Raw genomic sequence first — 21,366 nt, 5'->3', positions numbered from 1 at the left:
TTTTCGACAAGGGACTTTCATACTACACTCGACGAAACTGAACAATCGTTATTTCAAATTCGAAAGCACGCTCACGCACATATAGTAAATTTAACAAAACGTTTTGTTTCTCTTTACTTACATATGTATCATTTTGTTTACGACCAAATTTTTTGGTATTCTTAAACAAAATGCTTTAGTAATTACAAGCATCATTTGTTTTTCGGAAACAAAAAGCATAACCAAACAGCTCAACCAAACTTTTTTGGGAATTCCAAACAAACCAGTTTTTTCTGCGCAGGGTGTTCTTTTGTGAGTGGCCCTTCATCAATTAATACCCTTCATCACTCATACCGTCGTGATTAGCCAAAAGTGGAAGAAATGCGACTTCAATCAACCTAATCAATCAATATTTCATGTTCATCTAACCAGGCGAACCCAAACTACGGAGCGCCACAGGGTTTAAATGGCCCTCCTTAGTGCTTACAAAACCTATTTTATTTTAAGGCAGTATCTTCAGTACAAATAAAATACAGGGGGGACCCACAAAAAGGTAGCAGATTCTCTCTTCCACGTAGACACCCAGGTAACTTGTCTAACGCCTGGACCCACGACCAGAATAATACCTGTGGGACCATGTTGCCCTGTGGTTTACGTTATTTGTACTGAGAGTCCCTTTACAGCCTCCGCTTGTAACCAGGGTATGGAGATTTTATCTCTGGAGACAGTATAGTTTCAGTTCTTGTTAAGAAATCTATGACTGTACTGTTAAAAATTGAGTGAGAAAATTTTTAACAGATATATTTTCTTTTCAGAGCTCTGTCCTCAGTTTTGTTTTAGTTAAGTGGCTTATCCCGTATTATATAACATATTGTCATATGTAACATAGTGTAACATATTGACAATATGGTTAATTTCATTTGTTCATCTCGGCGGCGATGGAAGCCTCCATCCAAACTCATATTCGCTCATATGTTACAGAGCCATCTATCGGTGTGGCGGTAAACTAACTCATCCTTTTTGATACCAGTTGAGGGGTCTTGCTACTCCGTTTTGATTTAGTTAAGGCACTTATTCCCGTATTATATAACATATTGACATGTATAACATCTCAGTGTAACATATTGACAATATGTTTAGTTTATTTTGTTCGTCTAGGGAGCGAGGGAAGCCATCATCCGAACTCTTATTCGCCTTATATTACAGAGCCATCTATCGGTGTGGCGGTAAACTAACTCATCCTGTTTGATACCAGTTGAGGGGTCTTGCTACTCCGTTTTGATTTAGTTAAGGCACTTATTCCCGTATTATATAACATATTGACATGTATAACATCTCAGTGTAACATATTGACAATATGGTTAGTTTATTTTGTTCGTCTCGGGAGCGAGGGAAGCCATCATCCGAACTCTTATTCGCCTTATATTACAGAGCCATCTATCGGTGTGGCGGTAAACTAACATCACCCTTTTTGGTACCAGTTGAGGATTGATTGATTTATTGATTTTGTTTATTTTACTTCGCGTTTTGTGCCTCTTGGCTAATTTGCGAAGATGGGGATGAGTGATGAAATGATGAAATTGATGAATGGACATTCACAAACAACCAAGCCCGAGCGGGATTCGAACCCGGGACCCTTGGACCAGTTGAGGAGTCTTGTTGTCCAAGCGCTATAACTGAATCAGGCGATTGTTTTGATTTTCTAGCCCTATCTCCCACAACTCGATCGGAAGATAGCAGCGCCAGGGTGACCGCAGTGGCGACGTTGAAAATATCAAGTTACCAAGTCGAATGACGAACACACAGAGGACGCAATTATCCACAGAGTGCATGCATGGTCTGTGGATGAAAGGAAGAAGCGATGCGCCCCACATAAAGACGCTCTCCTTTGTGTCTGGGGCGATTGAAGGCGCCGACTTCCTTTCATGGCCCCCACACGAGACACGCATCCGAAACGAGGAAGGCTCAATTAACAAAGATATTGTCCAACCAGATATTTTTCCATCTCTCTTCGACCTCACAAGGACAATGAATATATTAGCTACACAGCGCCAACCAGGCCTAAAGAGGGCAAAAAGTGTCATATTAATCGTATTGCTGCTCTTAAAGCAAACCATTAATCAAGTAATCCGGTTAAGAGTGTACCCAGATTTTCTGAATGTCAGTCTAGTTAAATGCACGTTAAAAAAAAATACGGTAGAGACATCTATTGGGGTGGCGCTGAACTACTACCACGTTATGAGTGAATTTTTTATAAGTTCAACTTTTTGCACAGAGGCTAACTGCGAATGGTCTATCGGAATTTATTTTTTTCGCTTTTGTTCTTTGTATTTCATATTATAAATTTGCATTTCTAACATTAATTTGCATTTTTCGTCTTTCATTGCTGAACATTTGTCCGTTCATTGCTTTTATTCGCTTTTAATGCTTATTTTCTCCATTTTAGTTCGCGTTTTTTTTAGTTCTTATTCATTTTTTCTTCTCTTTTTGTGTGTATTTTCTCTCTTTTATGGCTTATTTTTTCTTTCATTTCCTATTTTCTGTGTTTCAGCACCTATTTTCCCCGTTTTCAGAACCTGCTTGCTCTCTATTTTGAATGCCTATTTTCCCTTTTTTCAGTGCCTTTTCCGCCTTTCAATTTCCATTGTGCCTATTTCATACTTTTAGTGTGTATTTTCCCCTCTTTTAATGCATATTATCAACTTTTTAGTGCATATTTTTTACTTTCTTTTGGTATCTATTTTTCACCCTGTTATAGTGCTAATTTTCACTCTATTATAGTGCCTATTTTCACTTATTTTGGTACACGTTTTCACTGTCTTTTAGTATCCATTTTCACCTTTTAGTATCTATTATCACCCCCCTTTTTGTATCTATTTTCTCCCTCTTGTAGTGCCTATTTTCAGTCTTATAGTGTATATTTTCACACTATTATGACACCTGTTTTCACCCTATTGGCGTGCCTATTCTGACCTTTGTGTATGTTTTCACAGTCCTTTAGTGCCTATTTTCACCTATTTCATTTTTTTTTGCCTGTTTCCTTTGTTGCTGTGGCTGGCTTTTGTTATTGGTCCAGTTTCTCTTTTTGTGTTAGTGCTAGATTTTCATATCTTTTGTCCTTTTCTTCATTTTAAAGTTTCTCTTTCCCACTTTGGTTCCTACTTCTTGGCGCCCTTTCCCCTTTATTCACAACCTATTTTCCTTCCCGGTATTACACACCTTTTAACTGCTTGTTCCATAAGCCATATCTAACACGTGCCTCACTTATACACATAAACCAGATATATTCACATCGAAGAACACTGCACAGTATCCATTCTTGGGACAACAATCCAAGGACGATATCTTCGCCGCCAGGTGTAGCTAGTTGTCCGTTATCTTGCATGCTGCGTTCGCATTGAGGGGACTGTCATGGCGAGCCGAATCCGTATTCGGAGTTCTCTCCATTTCCTTGTTGATTGCCTTGAGATGCGAGACTAGAAAGACGGCTGATATCAACTCCGGATCCGGTGTTTCCGATTTCCGCCGCCAGGAGACGCCGTCTTCGCTCATGTATCGTTTCGCTAAGTTGTCGCACTTGCAGAACATTTCGACAAGTTTCGTTGATTGGAAATCTCTAATAATACTGCTTTACTGAAAACTCCCCCTCCCCCTTTCTATAGAAGCTACGACTGTACCAGGAAGAGAAAAAAACCCTCTTGCCGCTGTCGTCGGGAGGCGAGAGAGTGAATGACGCAATCAGCAGCTTGCATTGTTACCAGAGTGCGAAATCCTCTGGGTGGGACAGGGGAATTTTACCCCACCAACAATCTTCTCTTAAAAATCCTCTCCCCACCAAGAATTTACGGGGGGGGGGGAGTTTTTGTAATAACAACGAAGGATAAGCAATTAGTTTTGACTTAAAAAAATACTTTACTAAGGATAATAGTAAATATGCGTTAAATTTGCGAAAATCACTAAATATCAATAAATCACTACATTTACATAATTTTGCGATTAAATATACATGAAAAATGCGTTTATCATGTCACTTTATATATATATACGTGTACAAGCAAATTCGGACAGATTGTGAAAAATAATCTTTACACGTAGGGTACGATATATTCGAGTGTGGTTTCAATTATATTTCCATAACATGACAATCAACAAAAGTTAACGTATTTTATAAATGAGCAACCCAAAATCTCTAAGCGTCCGTTACTTTTTTTGTTATAAATTTAAATGTAGAACAGTGTAATTTGATAGATTTCGCAATGGTTCCGGTTTAAGAGAAGCTATGAATGGATTCACCAGTATTTTTTTTCGCTTAAATGGGATGTTCTATCATTCTATAAGGAAAGTATCTAGCTGCTTCAAAAAATCTACTAGAAAACTCGCCATTTCCGACCTGAACCACAATTCCCTAACCTACAAATCCTGTTAAAAAGTCGCAACAGCAACGAACTTAAGTGGTTGAGGATAGATGGTAGCACGAGGATGCAAAGTTTCTAGAAGTTGCTTCAGGAATAAATTAAACAGAATGAGAATAAGTTTCAGACAGAAAGATAGCAAAGGGTTAGGAAAAGTACCTAGAAGGATGACAGTATCAGGTAAGAAGGAAGATTAATGATATAAAGAATAAAGAACAATGGCTCCCTTTCATTTTACTAACGTTGTCGAAAAACTTTAGTTTCTTTATATGCAAATTGTTTACTTAAAGTTTTTAGATTTGGAAGAATAAGATTTGAACGACATATATGTATTCATGTTCAACATAATCAAATCGGTGCATGAGGGTCTTCACTAAAATGAATTTTCTTTTAATAACAAACATGCAGATATGTAAGCAAATGAAAAAGGCCCAGACTCAGGAAAAGGTGGAAAAGGCAGTGACTAGTGTACGGAAAAGTTCTTCCACGTTTGCCGAAGAGAAAATTTTCACCTTTTCCGATTTCCATTTTGACCAATTATCATGAGGATTGATTGATTCAGTTTATTTTTTCTTCGCTTTTCTGCTACTTTTGGCTAATCGGGAAGAAGAAGATGAGTGATGATATGGAATTGATGAAAGGACACTAACAGTACACTCATGACTAGGCCGGGAGTATCATACTTCATACTGGGAAAAGTATGGGTTTCATATTCAAATCCTCACGGTGTTCGTTTGTGTTCTTCATGAGTATCATCTACAGTCGTACCAAGGAGAGAAAGACCGTGACCAACTCGCGAACTAAATTGAACAGTCATTTGTTTTTTCCCCTCTCGTTTCTCCTTCGCTTGTGCTCGAGTGCCCCCGTGTTGCCATATTTTTAAGATTCCTCTCTTCTTTCGTTGCCCAAAAATTAATCGTTACGTCTATGCTTCCGTTGTGTTAGGGTGTTCCCCTTCATGAAGATACAAACATTTGGCTCGATCTGTTGGATCACCTCACATTTCGGTGAGCTGATCCACTTCCCCTTCGCTCGCTTAGTGTTGAAAATCGACAGCACCAGAGGGTTTTACCCTTCTTGGTAGAGCAGTAAGGAAGGGAGCCCAAATTTGGCCCCCTTAACACATTTTCATACCTGGTGACCGTATTAAATTACACACGGGTACCAAAATTTGACTTCTACCTTCATTAACTTTCACTTTACCTCAAAACCAAACCAAACCATACCTGTATAATCAAGTAGCTACCAGAAGGGCTAAGATTTTCATGACTTAGCATATTTTTTTGATAAGGGTGATGTGTTCCATAAACACATGGAAATTCATATTATGAAGAAAGTAATTAATTTAAGGTGCTTTTTAAGGTCATATTTTGGCATATTTAGTCGTTTCTACGTGATAGAGCATATTGTGATGTACTTTCGGTCATATTCAGTATATTTTTGATTTTTCAAGAAATATACAGTCATTTTCGAAGTGGATTCGTTCTGATTTCCATATATATATTTTTTTTTGGACTGTAGCAAAATCTTTTTTAATTTCTATTTGAAAATGTACAGAAAGTATTCATTGTGCATTGCAACTCAGGGCCCAGAAATTGAACTAAAAATAGTCCGTATGTGAAAATATCTCTGCATATGTTAGATATTGATGTTTGAGACAGCCCAGTTATAGGGGCTTATTTTTCAAATTATAGTGCATATTTTGTACAATTGTAGGTCATAAGAGCGTATTTTATTTTGCATATTTTGGTTATTTTTACGTCATGAAAATCCTAGCCTTAGCTATCAGTAACAAAATTAATTAAATTCAAAAACACTTGTTTTCGGGAAAACCAAAAAAATGTGTTCCTAATTTCATCCCCCTAAAAAATTACGATTTTTCAATTTTTCTTTGTTAGCTTTAATATTCATATTATTTACAAGAAGTCATTACAAAAGTGAACATAAACTGTGTGATGTAGTGAATGAATTCAAAATTTACAGACAATTTTAAACCTAAATTTGTCAAAATTCAGTTATTATTTCTCAAAGATCCCATGTTTCCAGGGCCCGTCTTAATCAAGAAACGAGAAATATGAGGGATCGACATTAAGAAATGGGAGGCGAACTAAATTAGGAACAACCTTCAAACCAAGATGGATGCCCGCAAATTCTCAACAAGTGAACATGACGGCACACAACTCGCAGAAAGTGCCCAAACCAATGACATGCAGATCACTAGGCGTAAGGGACTTGTAATTATGACATTGCAATAACTCATCTTGCCAAGAAGACGAAAAATATTCGTAAAACCGGAACAAGATCATCTGTGATCACTAAAAGTTTACAACTGACTCTGTTTGCCTTCCCCTACACACACATGCTGGCACCGATAGCATTATTAGCGGCAGGACCGAGAAACTGAAGGGGACGAAATTTCCCCCACCCCCTACTTTATATCATGCATTTATCATTATTCAGACATTCCGAAAGTCGCACGTAAAAAGGAACGAACCCATCTCGACGAAATTTTGATCTTTCCAGGCTTCAAGTAAGTGGGTTGGCAACATCGTTCCAACGAGGAGAACGGTCGAAATTAATCGATGCCAGTACGAGGTTCTGCGCCCCTTTTACACCTGTTCCTTCACTCGCCACGTGCGCGAGCCTCAGAGAATCCGGGGCATATGTCGAAGAAGAGGGTAAGAATGGAAACAGTGTGTAATAAAATTGGGAGAACGTACCGCGGAGGATGACAAAGGTATTAATAGACCTTGGAATCTGCATCTCTGGCCGTTGGAGTCTGTTCGGGTTTTTCTTTTTCTTATTCTTCAGTTTTTTTTATTGATGCATGCTTCCTTCTTTTCATTTACAAACAAGGAGGATATGATCGTTATAGCGTATCATACCCTGAGGCTGGCTTGCGAGAGGTACGGGGATCGTTGCCCCGCATCTCCACCACGTATCATACCCTGAGGCATGAGGGATCGAACCTGCCACTCCCAATTGCTGTATTGGTGATGTAACTTAATGATCATTCATCCTCAGATGGTGAGAGCACTTGTCATGAGGACAAGTCTTATGCAGCAGGAGGTACTCCTGAAACAAATATGCACTAACTAAAACAGACTGAAATGGCAAATAGTCACTCTTTGGTTTTTAGAACTTTGGAACCTGAATCATGATGGTTAGGTTAGGATAAATACCTGTCTAGACTTAGAAGATTGATGACTGAATCGAAGGTCGAAGTGTAAAATAAAACTGACTTTCTCCAGACTTCTCCTTTGCAGCTCAAGCTAAGCCAGGCTGCTTATTCTCCTTCCAAGACTCCTCATCGTACTCCTGACTATCTCAATTGAAATCCAAAAGTGAGTCTCTACCAACCCCTCCTCTCATCCTCTGCCAGTGGACACTTCCACCAGTGTCGTCCCCAGGATTTTCGAAAGGAAGGGGTTTACGTGTACTTTTTTTTAGTTGTCAGCCCCATTTTGCCATTTTTCTATGCCATTGATGTTCTTTTTTTAGGAATCCTGGGCCAAGGGGGGGGGGTTATAACCCCCACCAATGTTTCAGGAAATCTGTACACACTTGACACTGCATACTTAAAATACCTCAGAGGAGTACACAGCTGATGAAAAACAAGTGAATGACCCTCGGTCAGATTGAAGCTTCTAGAGAGAGTCTAATTAAAGTATAATTCTATAATTCGTTACGATAGTAGTGATCAGCTCCCCCTCGAATGCGTAGTAGAGCACGATTATTTTCGAAACATCCCTGGTTGTTCTCCGATTGCAGCTTGAGAGAGAGTTACTGCTCCCGATGCGTCCTATCATCAGCGTGGATCTCGGCGAGTGGCTGACGTCATTTCAGCCCAGCGCCTATCGCTCGCTCTCCCGCTCAGGCTCTACACTGTTAGTAGGCTCGTTCGCTGGATTTCTGCATCCACATAGAGACTTTGTGACTTAATGTGAAATAATGTGACTCTACAGTCAGGAATACTTCTCGGTTGTATCAATCCCATTAACTTTCAATGGAATCGTTACAACCCATAAACGTCCGCGACCTTACCTATTCTCCAAGCAACAAGAGTTCCGAGCTCTCAGCGAACATTTGTAGGCGGGTTCAAAGAGGTTGCATTGGTCCCTAAACCAATCAAAGAAGCCTTCCCATGGGGAAGATCGCGAGGATGATGATGAGTGACCATATTTTGTACAATTGATGGACACTCACGAAACCACCCATGTCCAGTTCGGGATTTGAACCCGGCACCATAGCCCGCTATCCTAACCACTCCGCTAGTGATACATTCGACAGGAGATAGGATGGGAGACACTTCATGGGATTTTCCACCTACTTTTTCAGATCGTTTCGTCTCCTTCAGTGTGCTTTCATCATTTATGTATGATTGATCTGTGAAACAGTGCATTTCTTCTGAAACATTTGAATGACACGATCCAATCCCTAAATGAAAAGTAACACTGAAATCCCATAATCCTCTTTCATCCCTCAAAATAGATACATCATCCAATTGTAAATGTGCCTATTTTGGAAGGGAATAGAAAGTTCTTTGGCATTCAGTGCATGAACGTCTAAAAACCTTCTTTCCTTCCAAAATATAGGCACAGTTTTGCGCGGTGTATAAATATGTAGTATTTACATTCATTGTTAGGCATTTTACGAAGAATGCGATCTTGCTTTGCTAGATCACCTGCCGTTTCTCCGAGAGTCGACTTATAATCTCTGTTGCATTATCCAGTGTCCCTTTATTGAGAACAGTACATTTCGCACACTTCAAAGCTGCTCACATGATGGATAATAATAACTGTCATCCCTTCATTGCCCCATCTGTTATTCTCAATTGTCTTAATATTCTTACTTGTCCTGTGAACCATTAACACCTGTCACCCGTCGCTGTACACCGGATTAAAAGAGAGGATCGTTTTCCTCAGAAACGTATAATCTACTTCCCAGCTGTTTGTGAAACATTTTCGTGGTAGAAATATAAGAATTTTCTATCACGCTTATCATATACGAGGGTTGATCAGCATGCTCTCCCCCTGACACACTTCCAGTTCTTGCAAGGGGGGGGGGGGAGAATATCATGTGCTGCATGACCTATCTTAGTCAAGAATATTCATCAAGTTTCTTTGATGTAATTGTTTTTGTTTTACGGGTGACTGAACTATGAGAGGTGTAAGCATTTCAAAGATGATGGAGAAAACGAGATTCGTGCGGTCATAAAGTATTTGCTGAAAAAGTTTCGTCATGACAGTGCGCCAGTTCACACATTCCAAATTGCAGTGGCACAATTCCATTTGGTTGATCACATACCGTATTTCCCGAAACGCCTGTTTGGGAACAGTTTCAGCAGCGATACTCAAGTGATGGATGCTGGAAACGTATAGTTTCAGGAGCAGTCGGAAGTTTTTTTCCGTGTCGGAATTGAATCCCTAGAGCATCGATTGGAAAAGTACATTGAAGTTGCAGGGGACTATTTCAAAAAATAAAACCAGTTAAACGGCCTTTTGGCAAAGCCTTCTTGGTCAGGGGCAGAACATGCCGATCAACCCTCGTAGATTGTTTTCGCGCTTATTGTGGTGTTGTAGCTTGTTTTCGCGCTTTTAATGGTGTTTTAGCTTCTTTTCGCGTTTTTGTGGTGTTTTAGCTTGTTTTCGCGCTTTTTATGGTGTTTTAGCTTGTTTTCGCGCTTTTTATGGTGTTTTAGCTTGTTTTCGTCCTTATTATGGTGTTTCAGCTTGTTTTCGCGCTTTTTATGGTGTTTTAGCTTGTTTTCGCGCTTATTATGGTGTTTTAGTTTGTTTTCGTGCTTTTTATGGTATTTTAGCTTGTTTTCGTCCTTATTATGGTGTTTCAGCTTGTTTTCGTCCTTATTATGGTGTTTCAGCTTGTTTTCGCCCTTATTATGGTATTTTAGCTTGTTTTCGTCCTTATTATGGTGTTCCAGCTTGTTTTCGCCCTTATTATGGTGTTTCAGCTTGTTTTCGCGCTTTTTATGGTGTTTTAACTTGTTTTCGCACTTATTAGGGTGGTGCAGATTGTTTTTGCGTCTATTATGGTATTGTAGATTGTTTTCGCCCTTTTTGTAGGTTCCAAAATTATAATGAATTCCCTCTTGGGAAAATTTAGCTGATTAGAGAAATTGTTTTAATGTTATGATAATGTTTGTGGTTTATAGAGGAAATTTTGATATGTGGAATAAAGTTGTGGGGTGTCGTTGTAAATTTCGCATGTCATTGAAAATTGTGCGGTGTTGGATGAAAATTCTGGAATGTGGAAGGACGCGACATCACCACTTTCGTGGTGTCAAGATTGTAATCAGAGCACGAGAATGGAAACTTTTGGCATGCAGATGTAAATCTTGAGATGACAATGACAAATGTTTGATGTTGATAGACATTTTGTAGATGCTGATTGAATTTTTGTGTACACTGCGTTCTGACGGTATGTGCGCATCGGGTCCCTCTTTATCTACACTCACAGTGTCGAAGGCCGAACTTAAGTAGATTAGAATCGCACCTGCAGATCTACCGTGGAGAGACTCAATGCTCAACCGAGCAACGAACGTGTTGTTCCTGGCCAGTGGGCATTTGCATTTGCAAGCTTGGTGTGACGTCTTTGAGAAACACTTGCCACCGATCGGGAATTGTTTGTTCGACTTGTGATCGTTCTCCCGCCGTTACGTAACCACTTGTGGTCCCGCTCTGAGCGTTTCTCTCTTTTTAGAAGGTCCGTTTCCCTTTCTCGCTCCTCCCCCCGTAATTTCAAGGCAGGACTTTACTCACTGTGCAAAGGAACTTGCAGTAAACAAAATTCAAGGCGGGGAGGTGGAAGGAAGCCATTGAAACTGCGATTCGGGGAAGCAGTGGTGCCAACCGCTGGGACAGAAAAAGAACTAAATAGAGTTTAGGTTAGGCATTGTGATTAACCGTGTATTAGGTTGTACTGTATTCGTGCTAATTACGGTGTTGTACATTGTGTTCACGCCTATTATACTGGTGTTTTATTTATTTATTTATTGAAATTTTTCAGTACAGCAGAAGCGATTTTAAACCAGAAAGAAACAACAGTAAAACAATATACTAAGATTAAAAACACAAAAGAAAGGATAACATAAAATAAACAAAAATAAAACAAGCCAAAAAAGTACCAAGGTAAAAAGATCAGTTTCACTTATGTACAATTTTTTCTATGTTGGTGATAAAAGGTAAATATGAGCTGAATATATTTGGTTTGAGATCATATTGATCTGATTCAGTAGCCTATAGAATAGTGAACGTTGTACGAGTGAGAGCCTGGGAGAACCCTCCGTGTTTTATGTCTAGGCACTCTGAGTGAGAGTTCGTGAAGTGGGATGCTGCATCTTAAGTTTCCATTTATGATCTTGTATAGCAACTTCATATCTGCAATGTATCTACGAGTTTCTTGATTATTAATGTGCAGATTTACAAGCAGATCTCTCTTAGGCAGGTGTCTCAGGGCAGGCACTCTATATCGAACGATGGAGAGGAAAAAGCTGCACTGCCCTGATTTCGCGCTCATTGTGCTATTGTAGTGTGTTTTCGCGTTTATTGTGGTATTGCGGATTGTTGATATAGTTCTCACACTTATTGTGGTATTGTAGACTGTGCGCTTATTATGGTGTGGTCTATTGTTCTCGCGTTTATTATGAGAGTGTAGATTATTTTCGCGCTTACCACATTATTCTCAAAAACCCTTAGAAAAATGTAAGTCCTTTTGTGTACTCAGATGGAAATACTACTTAGGCTTGGACGTAGTCTAATGGATACGAAACCAGTGAAATGTTTCTCTGCAGGGAATCGAACCGGGATGTGTATTTACAAACCCTAGAGTGCTGCAGAACCAGAGATACATAACGCTGTCTTATTGGTTGTGCGCACCGGAAGAGTTTATGTTCCTTGTCCGTCGTTCCTTGTTTGTCTGTTTACAGGATAAGTATGGAAAGATCGGACTCGTGATTGTTTAGAAATAAAATTTGTAATCAAATTGTCGAAATTGTATTAAGAAATATATATTTGTATTGAAAAAAAATGTTAAAAATGTTTCTGAATCGTTTTCAGGTGACTAAAATCAATATGACGCCATCGGTAATAATAATGTGACAGAAAATATATGCATAAGTAGTTACAATGTTTGCACTGATGTGACTTTAAATAAGAAATGTAACTTCTAGAAAAGGTCAAAACCTTAATTTAAAAGAAAATGTGCTCAAAATTAACCTCAGTTTGGAGGGCTTTCTTATCTTGTTGGGATGGATATCTGAAATCAACATTGTCAATTTCAACCCTGCCATCTAGCGTTACGTTGAGGGAACACTGGATTAACTTCCGGAATGAGAGCCAATCAGAAGCCACATATCGCTGGAGGTTCTGCAGCACTATAGGGTTTGTAAATACGCACCCGGGACATCTTGAATACAGGTAGGATTAACAGAGTTCTAAAGAACAGGGTGGCGACAGACCTGGAAAACCTGGAAAACCGGGAAATGTCAGGGAATTTGAGGTGTCAAAAAAAGTCAGGGAAATGTCAGGGAATTTCGTCTTCATTGTCTTTTTTAATTTTTTTTTATTTAAAGATATCGTTATGGAACTCTGCACGGGAACAGAAAATCTCATTCGTAAGTTTCGACCTCAACTTTTAGGCCCCTGTTATGCGTAACACAACCACGGCGCCAGAAACCAGTGATGGCAGGAGGAGAGAGAAATTTCTCTCGCCCGGGTTTTTCGGCGGGAATTTTAAATTCGAACACTCTTTGGAGGAAAATTGTTATAACTCGGGCACTATGGGAGAAATCTACTTTGGATAACTTTTGTTTTGCAGCTAAAACATCAGTGCAAGCAACCATGTACAATTCAGAACGAGAAACCGAGGAAGGGGGCTGGGGGGGCACGACCCCCGAATTTCAATGGAAAGGAAATAAAAATCTGGAGTTTGCCCCCTCTTCTCCTGCTATTTTGGGGAGAATGCGCGAACTTTAGTATTATTTTCAAAAAATGGACATTTCTAAAGAGAATGAAACATGTTTTATGTTCTTGGGTGCCATACAAGTTGAATAATAAGCCAAAATGTGATTTATTTATTTTTTTTTTACGAAAAATAGCTAATTTGCATTTTTGGAGGAAAATTGTTATAACTCGGGCACTATGGGAGCAATCTACTTCGGATAACTTTTGTTTTGCAGCTAAAACATCAGCGCTAGCAACCGTGTACAATTCAGAACGCCGAACTGAGGGAGGGGGGTTTGGGGGGCGCGACCCACGAATTTCAATGAAAAAACCATAAAAATCTGTAGTTTGCTCCCTCTTCTCCCGTTATGTTGGGGATAAGGCGCAAGCCTTAGTATTCTCTTCAAAGAATGGACGTTTCCAAAGAGATTGACATATGTTTCATGTTCCTGGGTGCCATACAAGTTGAATAATGAGCCAAAATGTGAAACTCTGTTCGGAAATGTGGCATGGATATGTTGCGGAGAGGAGGGAGGTTGGTCATCAATATGAGTTTGCCCCTCCCATTTGAGAAGAAGGCGCGAACTTTAGTATTCTTTTCAAAGAATGGACATTTCTCAAGAGAATGAAACTTGTTTCATGTTCTTGGGTGCCATACAAGTTGAATAATAAGCCAAAATGTGATTTTTTTTATGAAAAATATGTAATTTGCATTTTTGGAGGAAAATTGTTATAACTCTGGCACTATGGGAGCAATGTACTTCGGATAAGTTTTGTTTTTCAGCTAAACCATCAGAGCATGCAACCGTGTACAACTCAGAACACCGAACCGAGGAAAGGGGGGGGGTTTGGGGGCGCGACCACCAAATTTCAATGAAAAAAAAAATAAAAATCTGTAGTTTGCTCCCTCTTCTCCCGTTATGTTGGGGATAAGGCGCAAGCCTTAGTATTCTCTTCAAAGAATGGACGTTTCCAAAGAGATTGACATATGTTTCATGTTCCTGGGTGCCATACAAGTTGAATAATGAGCCAAAATGTGAAACTCTGTTCGGAAATGTGGCATGGATATGTTGCGGAGAGGAGGGAGGTTGGTCATCAATATGAATTTTCCAGGCTTGCTCCAGACCTGTGTCAGCGTTTCCATCCAAACATAAGCGTATGAAGGTCCAAAAAGCACATTTATTTCGTAATCAGCACCATGATTCCATATGGTATCATCGGGCCAGTACGATCTTACTCTGATTATACCATATGGTATCATCGGGGGAGTAAAGGTTAAGCCTTTAAATATTACGTGGAAAATGCATTGAATTATAATTTTTCCTTGTCCGTATGGGAGTAGTAAGGGACTTGTCAACAGATGGAGGGGATAAGAGCGGGTGGCGCTGTCCGATAGTTGTCGGACGTCGTAGTAAGGCATTTTGTTGGTCAAACGGAACGAACATGGAAACAAATAGGTTCCATTGATACATACGATTTTTGTCGAATGTCGCCACCCGACAAAGTATCTCAATACAACATGCGACAGAAATTGCATTGACTGCAACATCCAACAAAAATCGCATGCATAAACAAGAAGAGCTTTAGACTGCGAATATGCTGCTGGAATTTTATTACTCTTCTGGCTCACTTCACCTTATTTAATGTAGCAGTGCCTTTCATCATCCTGACGTATTACTGGTTTCGCACAGGTTAACATACGTTTACAATGGCATTGCACTATTCTTAGATATCACGAAGAATCCAACCAAACGGGATATATATTTAATACTATCACGAAAAAGTGAAACATAAAACTGCATTGGTGAACGTTATAAAAATTGGCAAGTGCATGCTCCCAACCTCAAATTTACTGCAACACTAGTATTGCAATGAAATTAACGCCACTCTCTATCCTGTCTGTTTAAACTCGTGAGAGATGGTCATTAATCTCTCGCTGAGTAAGGTTAATGCCCAATATTATGAAATAAAATACTAATAATAAATACGTAAATATTTTAATATCATATTTACTCGAATCATTCAATCATCAAAGCAAATCACTTTCTTCAAGAATTGACTTTTCCCTGCCAGCCCTGCTAAATTTTCACTTTCCATCTACTGATTTATACGAGGGGTGGCCAGAAAGTAATTTCCGATTAGTAGGACATTGATTTTTCGCAAACGTCAAAACCGTGAAAAATGGTAATTTCTGCAAAGTTATGTTTAGGAATGTGCAGTGATGTCTGGACACATTTTTGGCCGTTCAAAATATCGAAATAATGCGAATTGTTGGCGTTTTTAGCGAATTTTTTTAAAGAAATGTCCTAAAACAACGAAAACTTCCATGAAATCCAACATTCTTGTCTATTCTAGGCCATGTTTGTGTACATAGAACATGCAAGTTTTCCAACATTTTACTCAAGAGTAAACTATAGAGTTATACGTACATGGAATAATTTCGACAGCCACATGTATTTCCCACGATTTTTTCAACTTCTATCAAAACCATTTGCATCACAGAGCAAAATGGCAGGGTTCTAACAGAAGATTGAGTGCGTATCTACTGTCACACGGGAGCCACATCTTCGTATTTGTCGCACGAGATATGTTTCGAACTACCAAGCTAAGTGCGCACCATCGGCATTTGTCGAGCGAGTAATAATGGGGCTCAGTCGTTAGGGCATCTGGCTACTATGCAAGAGACCCGGGGTCGATTCCCTGGGGGAGAACCCGGATGTTTTCCACCTATTCAAACGCTCTGGCACCTACCCAGCATCAATATGAAGCTGGTACCTTGAGGAAACTTTGAGGGATAAAGGTAGCCAGGAGCGTGGTGCTGATCACATCACCCCAACCTTCAGCCGTGATCAAGAAAGTGTGGGGCCCTAACTCCACACCCGTATACACCTTCATGGAAAAGTGCAGGGGAGCACTTTACTTTTTCTTCCTCAAAAATCTGTTCCAACATATCAAACTGTCACGAAAATACGTAGACCATGCGACCTACAATTTAAAATAATAGTTTAAAAGTGCAATGAAATATTAAGTTTCGGTATATTTGGCATATAAATGTTCTAAAACAAAAACGCGAATTTTGGGAAACGTAACACTAAGAAGTCAAAAAAAGATAATGCCAATTTTTGGTGCCATAATATATTGGTATCTGTCACGTTTGCTAATAAAAGCAATCCAAAGTTGGTACAAAGGATGCAGATGCTACGTGAGGACGAGAAACCACCAGTCAGAGGAATTTGAAATAACAACAGGAGTTAAACAGGGAGATATACTATCACCATATCTATTTGTAATCTTATTAGATGAAGTAATAAAGGAATGCCATATAAAAATGAAACAATTTCATGTAGGATACTGGAATATGAAATCAATTAAACTAACAGAGGTCATATATGCTGATGATATTATACTAATAGCTAATACACAGGCTAGTTTACAATATAACCTAAATATTCTTAATGAAGAATTAAAGAAAAAGAATATGGAAATAAATACAGAGAAAACTAAAACAATGATAATTAGCAGAGAAAAGACAAACCATAAGATAAAACTGAATAACAAACCTTTAGAACAAGCGACAAATTTCAAGTATCTTGGAGTAATTATAAACAGTCAAGGAAAAGAAGATGAAGAAATAAGAGATAGAATCATGAAGACAGGAAAGCTATATCAAATGATAAACCGAGGATTTATAGGCAAAAAAGAAATATCTACCCAAACAAAATTCACTGTATATAAAACAATTTATATACCAACACTTACATACAGCAGTGAAAATTGGACAATGACTGGAAAACACCTGCAAAGTGTACAAACAATGGAAATGAGGTACCTTCGAAGAATAAGTGGGAAAACCAGGAAGGATCGGATAAGGAATCAAACCATTCGGCAATCTTTAAATGCTCGGCCACTACAAGAAACAGTTGAACGTAATCAACTCAGATGGTTCGGCCATTTGAGCAGAATGAGTGAGACGAGACTGGCAAAGCAGATATGGGAAGCACGTCCACAAGGAACAAGACCAAAAGGAAGACCAAGAAAAACATGGAATATGAGTGTCAAAGAGATTTTGGAGAAACGAAGCATAAGATGGAAAGAGGCACAGGAAAAGGCGTTGGACAGAAACATCTGGAGAGCTCTCTGTAACCCCTCGACACCGGCAGGTAGAAGAGGACGCAACTAAGTAAGTAAGTAAATCTGTCACGTGATATTGATTGATTTTAATTTTTTGGGTGCGTCGCCACTTATGGTCATTATGCACCCTTCAGTATATACGGGAAAAATACCATTATCTAAAATTCTTACCTTAAAATTAAAAAAGGGGTATGAAAAATTACTTTCTCAAAATAACTTTCAAGATATCAAACTCTCACGAAGAGGGTTAAGCCATGCGACTTAGTTTAAAAAGACCATGAAGGTATAATTTCAGATATTTGCCAGAAAATGCGCTAACATGGAAATTTGAATTTCGGGAAAAATAACACTGTATAGTAAAAAATAAAGAATAAGAAAATACACTAATTAAAAAAAATAACAAAATATCAAGGTCCCTACCGATTAGGCATAAATAAAACAAGAATATCAGTTGTAATTTATTGCATTAGTTACAGTGAGTCCTAACCTAATTTTCGGCATAATCACCACCGTTGTTCTGGCATTTGTCGTAGCATGGCACTAAATTGTGTATGCCCATGGTATATGTGTCTGACAGCAAAGACTGGAACTATCTCTACCGCAGTGTAGCTGTCAAGTCCTTGCCCTGCAAGAAACCTCTTCAGTTAAACAAAGAGATGAAAGTCTGTACATTCAAGGCCAGGGCTGTACAGGGAGTGGTGAAAGATCTCTCACCTGAAGTGATGCAAAGGGCCCATGTGTACCCAGCTGTATGCTGTTGTGCACATTCGATTGGCCTTCCGTGAATTATCTGCACCATCGTCTGAACATACTATCACTCACGACGTCCGGTCTGCACATCGTCTGAACATACTATCACTCACGACGTCCGGTCTGCACACCTCACATGATTGCTGGTGGCTCTGTGCGAAATTCTGAGCGTGCAATGTAGGCTACATCGCAGTCGGGGAGAGACTGTATGAGAGCTGCAATCTTTAACCTAGAACTGTCCTAAAATGGCTGCATTGCAACTGTACCAGATTACAGCTACATGCCACTTCTTCCTGCCTTCATGTGTGTGTGTGTGTCTATCTCTGACCACTCGTGCTTCGTATAGGCACCATTGGAGCTTTTTTCAGGATGCCCCTCGTATGTGAACTTTCAGAAGCTTTTATTATTAGAGTGTTTACTGTTTTAATGTGTGGTTAGCTAAATCGGGTACATATACAATGCAATTCTATAAATTCATTGCGTTAAATTTCTAATACCTACATGCCCTTTTCGTCAGCATTAATGGTATAACTGTATGTTGTCATTTTCACAGTACTTCACTTGGATATACTGTACTGAAGTAGAAATCCCAGAAATATGACACTTTATTTTGTTCAATTCAATTGTTTCCATTATATGCAAGAGTTAAGTTGTTTGCTTTACAGAGAAGAGAGAAGTAGCTTTATGTATCGAAAAATGAGTCCGCACTCATGGTTCTTGTAAGCAGATGGTTCCAAACCTCAGTGGAAATATCAACATATAATACCGAGATTGTATAAGGAGACTGATAAATTACAAATGGTATTTCTTAATCAATCACTCTTCACCCTTACCTCATTTAGTCGTAACTTTAAATGTAATCACGTATTTCATTTTAAACTTACTGCGTATGATAAATTTCCGTAATCCTTTCCTAGCTTGTGAATTGTAATAATTTTCCAAATTCACTATTTTGCTGTTTGAATTCAAATCATAGAGAATAGAGAAATTAAGTAAATTTCATAGAAGATAATATTGGTACTTAACAAATCCATACTTGGATCTGTATGAGTTTATTATTTCCGTTTGCAAAAAAACATCGATTTACGTAGTTTAGTTTGTAATTGTCAGGGAAAAGTGTAAATATTTGTCCTGGAAAACCTGGAAAAGTCAGGGAATTTCATTTCTGCTTGTTTGTAGCCACCCTGAAAGAAGCGATCGTCGTCCCTTTTAACTTGTAAAATTAAACGATTTTCCCTTCCGAGAGACGTGTAAGACTAGCAGTAGTACTCAATTTACATAAGAGTATAAGCCGATCGTCACACCTCTTCTTTGGCAACTAAAATCAAGCGATCACCCTCACTATTTACGTCTAAAAGAAGCCGATCACCTTCCCTTACTGTCTAAAATCAAGCAATGACTCCCGGAGGAAGATGGCGTAAGAAACCCGTAAGAATAGGTCTTAACCCGCCAGTGCAGCAATAGAGAGATTAATACGTACAGTCATGTTCACAGGAATTACTTTCTTGTGAATATTCCATAAATAAGTTTTGGTCTTCCACTTTAGCTCCTTTTCATTATAGTTGGCAACTCTGCGTGGGACTAATCCAACCAGAAGGTTACATATTTGTTCCTTTGCGAGACGCGTTTTGGCCATTCACCAACTAACCTCCTTTTTCCCCCGCCCTATGTATTCGTCCAATCAACGGTCAGGTGTATCTATTTTTACTCGTTTTCTGTCGCTTGGGACGGCCACAAGAGGGCACCTTGTAGGCGAGCAGTTGAAGATCGCGACTCCTAGAAGAAGCAAGCAAGGGACTGAAAACAAATCTGTTGAAATAGTCGCTGGGACTCGAAGCCCCGATCCGTAGTAAAAATTTGTTTTCTTTCGGAAGTGTGGTGAAGTGAAATCGCAAAAGTGGATCTTCCACCGAAGGGAATGCCCCCCATGGGGCGGAGGGGGTCGGTGCTCATAAGGGTAGGCGTCTGTCTACTGTTCCGTAGACTGTTATCTATGCTATTAGTACATTAGTTCAACCCCCTATCCTAACTTAACTCAGATCTAAAGCTTTGTCGAAGTCTGCACTAACCTTGGCAATCCCACGCTACACTGGGATAACTACAACTGTGTGTGTCAGAAGTTTTTCTTTACTTTTTGAAATAACTACGAACCAGAGGCGGAATAATGATTTCTTGCAGGGGGGGTGAACCTTTTCCCTCTAGGTTCATGGCGACAGCGTAATTTTAGACGACGAACGTGTGTCAGTGCTTGGAAGTAACTAGTTACAAGAAGCAACTTACTTTTTGTTACTCTAGCAACTTTTGAAAGTAAGTAGCTGAAACAGAGATACTTTTTTTTTTGCAATAGAAGTAACGATATCAACAGTTACTTTCCGACACTTAAATTGTTAACTTGAAAATTTGAAACTAGGAGGAGAAGCTCAATTTGGCATCTATGGATGTTAAGGTGAAAGGGTTTTCAAGGAATCGCCTAAGCAAACTCAATCGTTTGTGAATTAATTTTAAATACTGTAATGTTTTGTTGTAGTTAGCGCGATTAATAACAACGAGCGTTTACTTCCCGTTAAGAAGAGTGAATTTCTTTCCAAGCACATCTTGTTTATATCTGAATCTAGCATTTTTGTGGTACCCTGCTCCCTCGAAACAGGAACGTTTAATTCACAAACTACAAGTATTAAAATTTATGGTATAATTGATAAGCTGTTTCTGTTGGTCACGTGAGCAAATGTGAACGTGCCCCAGAGCATATTAAACAGCAAACATGACCTGTCTAAACAATATTGATCTTAGAATGTCTTTTCAAGACAACTGCCTCTACAACTACTTATCATTTTTATGCTGTATGGATTGAATGAGAGAGGTAAATATTTATAAACTCTTGCTATTCATAATACCAATAAGTTAAATTACTATGTACAACGGTTTTGTACACATTATTCGACATTAATAGCATCCAAAGCGAGACAAGTTTACAACAATTCTTGTTCAGTTAGCAATATTCAAGTTTCCCTGCGGAGCTAGTTCCATCTAGTAGCTCCTTTACAAGTTATCAGCAAAGTTTATTCCACTCGTAAGCACAGAGCTGCATTACATATCATTTTCATGCAACAGGCCATTACATAATGAGCATTAAT

The 21,366-nt window shown here is 39.0% G+C and overlaps 1 protein-coding gene across 5 annotated transcripts in view; it reads left to right on the top strand.

Moving 5' to 3' along the window:
* LOC146004051 (uncharacterized protein ZK1073.1) overlaps positions 1 to 21,366 on the top strand; it is a 347,101-nt gene that overhangs the window by 152,974 nt on the left and 172,761 nt on the right. Inside the window, exon 1 of one of the 5 annotated variants that reach the window (XM_083142662.1) lies at positions 19,982 to 20,189. The exons of the other annotated variants lie outside the window; for them this stretch is intronic. Coding sequence (XP_082998788.1) covers positions 20,151 to 20,189 — 39 coding nt within the window. The 5' untranslated portion in view covers positions 19,982 to 20,150. Of the gene's footprint in view, positions 1 to 19,981; positions 20,190 to 21,366 lie in introns of those variants that run through there. 5 annotated transcript variants of the gene reach the window in all.

Source organism: Lepisma saccharinum, chromosome 21 (genome assembly GCF_977018435.1).
Source record: "Lepisma saccharinum chromosome 21, izLepSacc3.1, whole genome shotgun sequence".
In the NCBI taxonomy this organism is placed as follows: Eukaryota; Metazoa; Arthropoda; class Insecta; order Zygentoma; family Lepismatidae; genus Lepisma; species Lepisma saccharinum.
The sequence above is the reverse complement of the archived record's forward strand: the minus strand, read 5'-3'. Positions and strand labels throughout refer to the sequence as shown.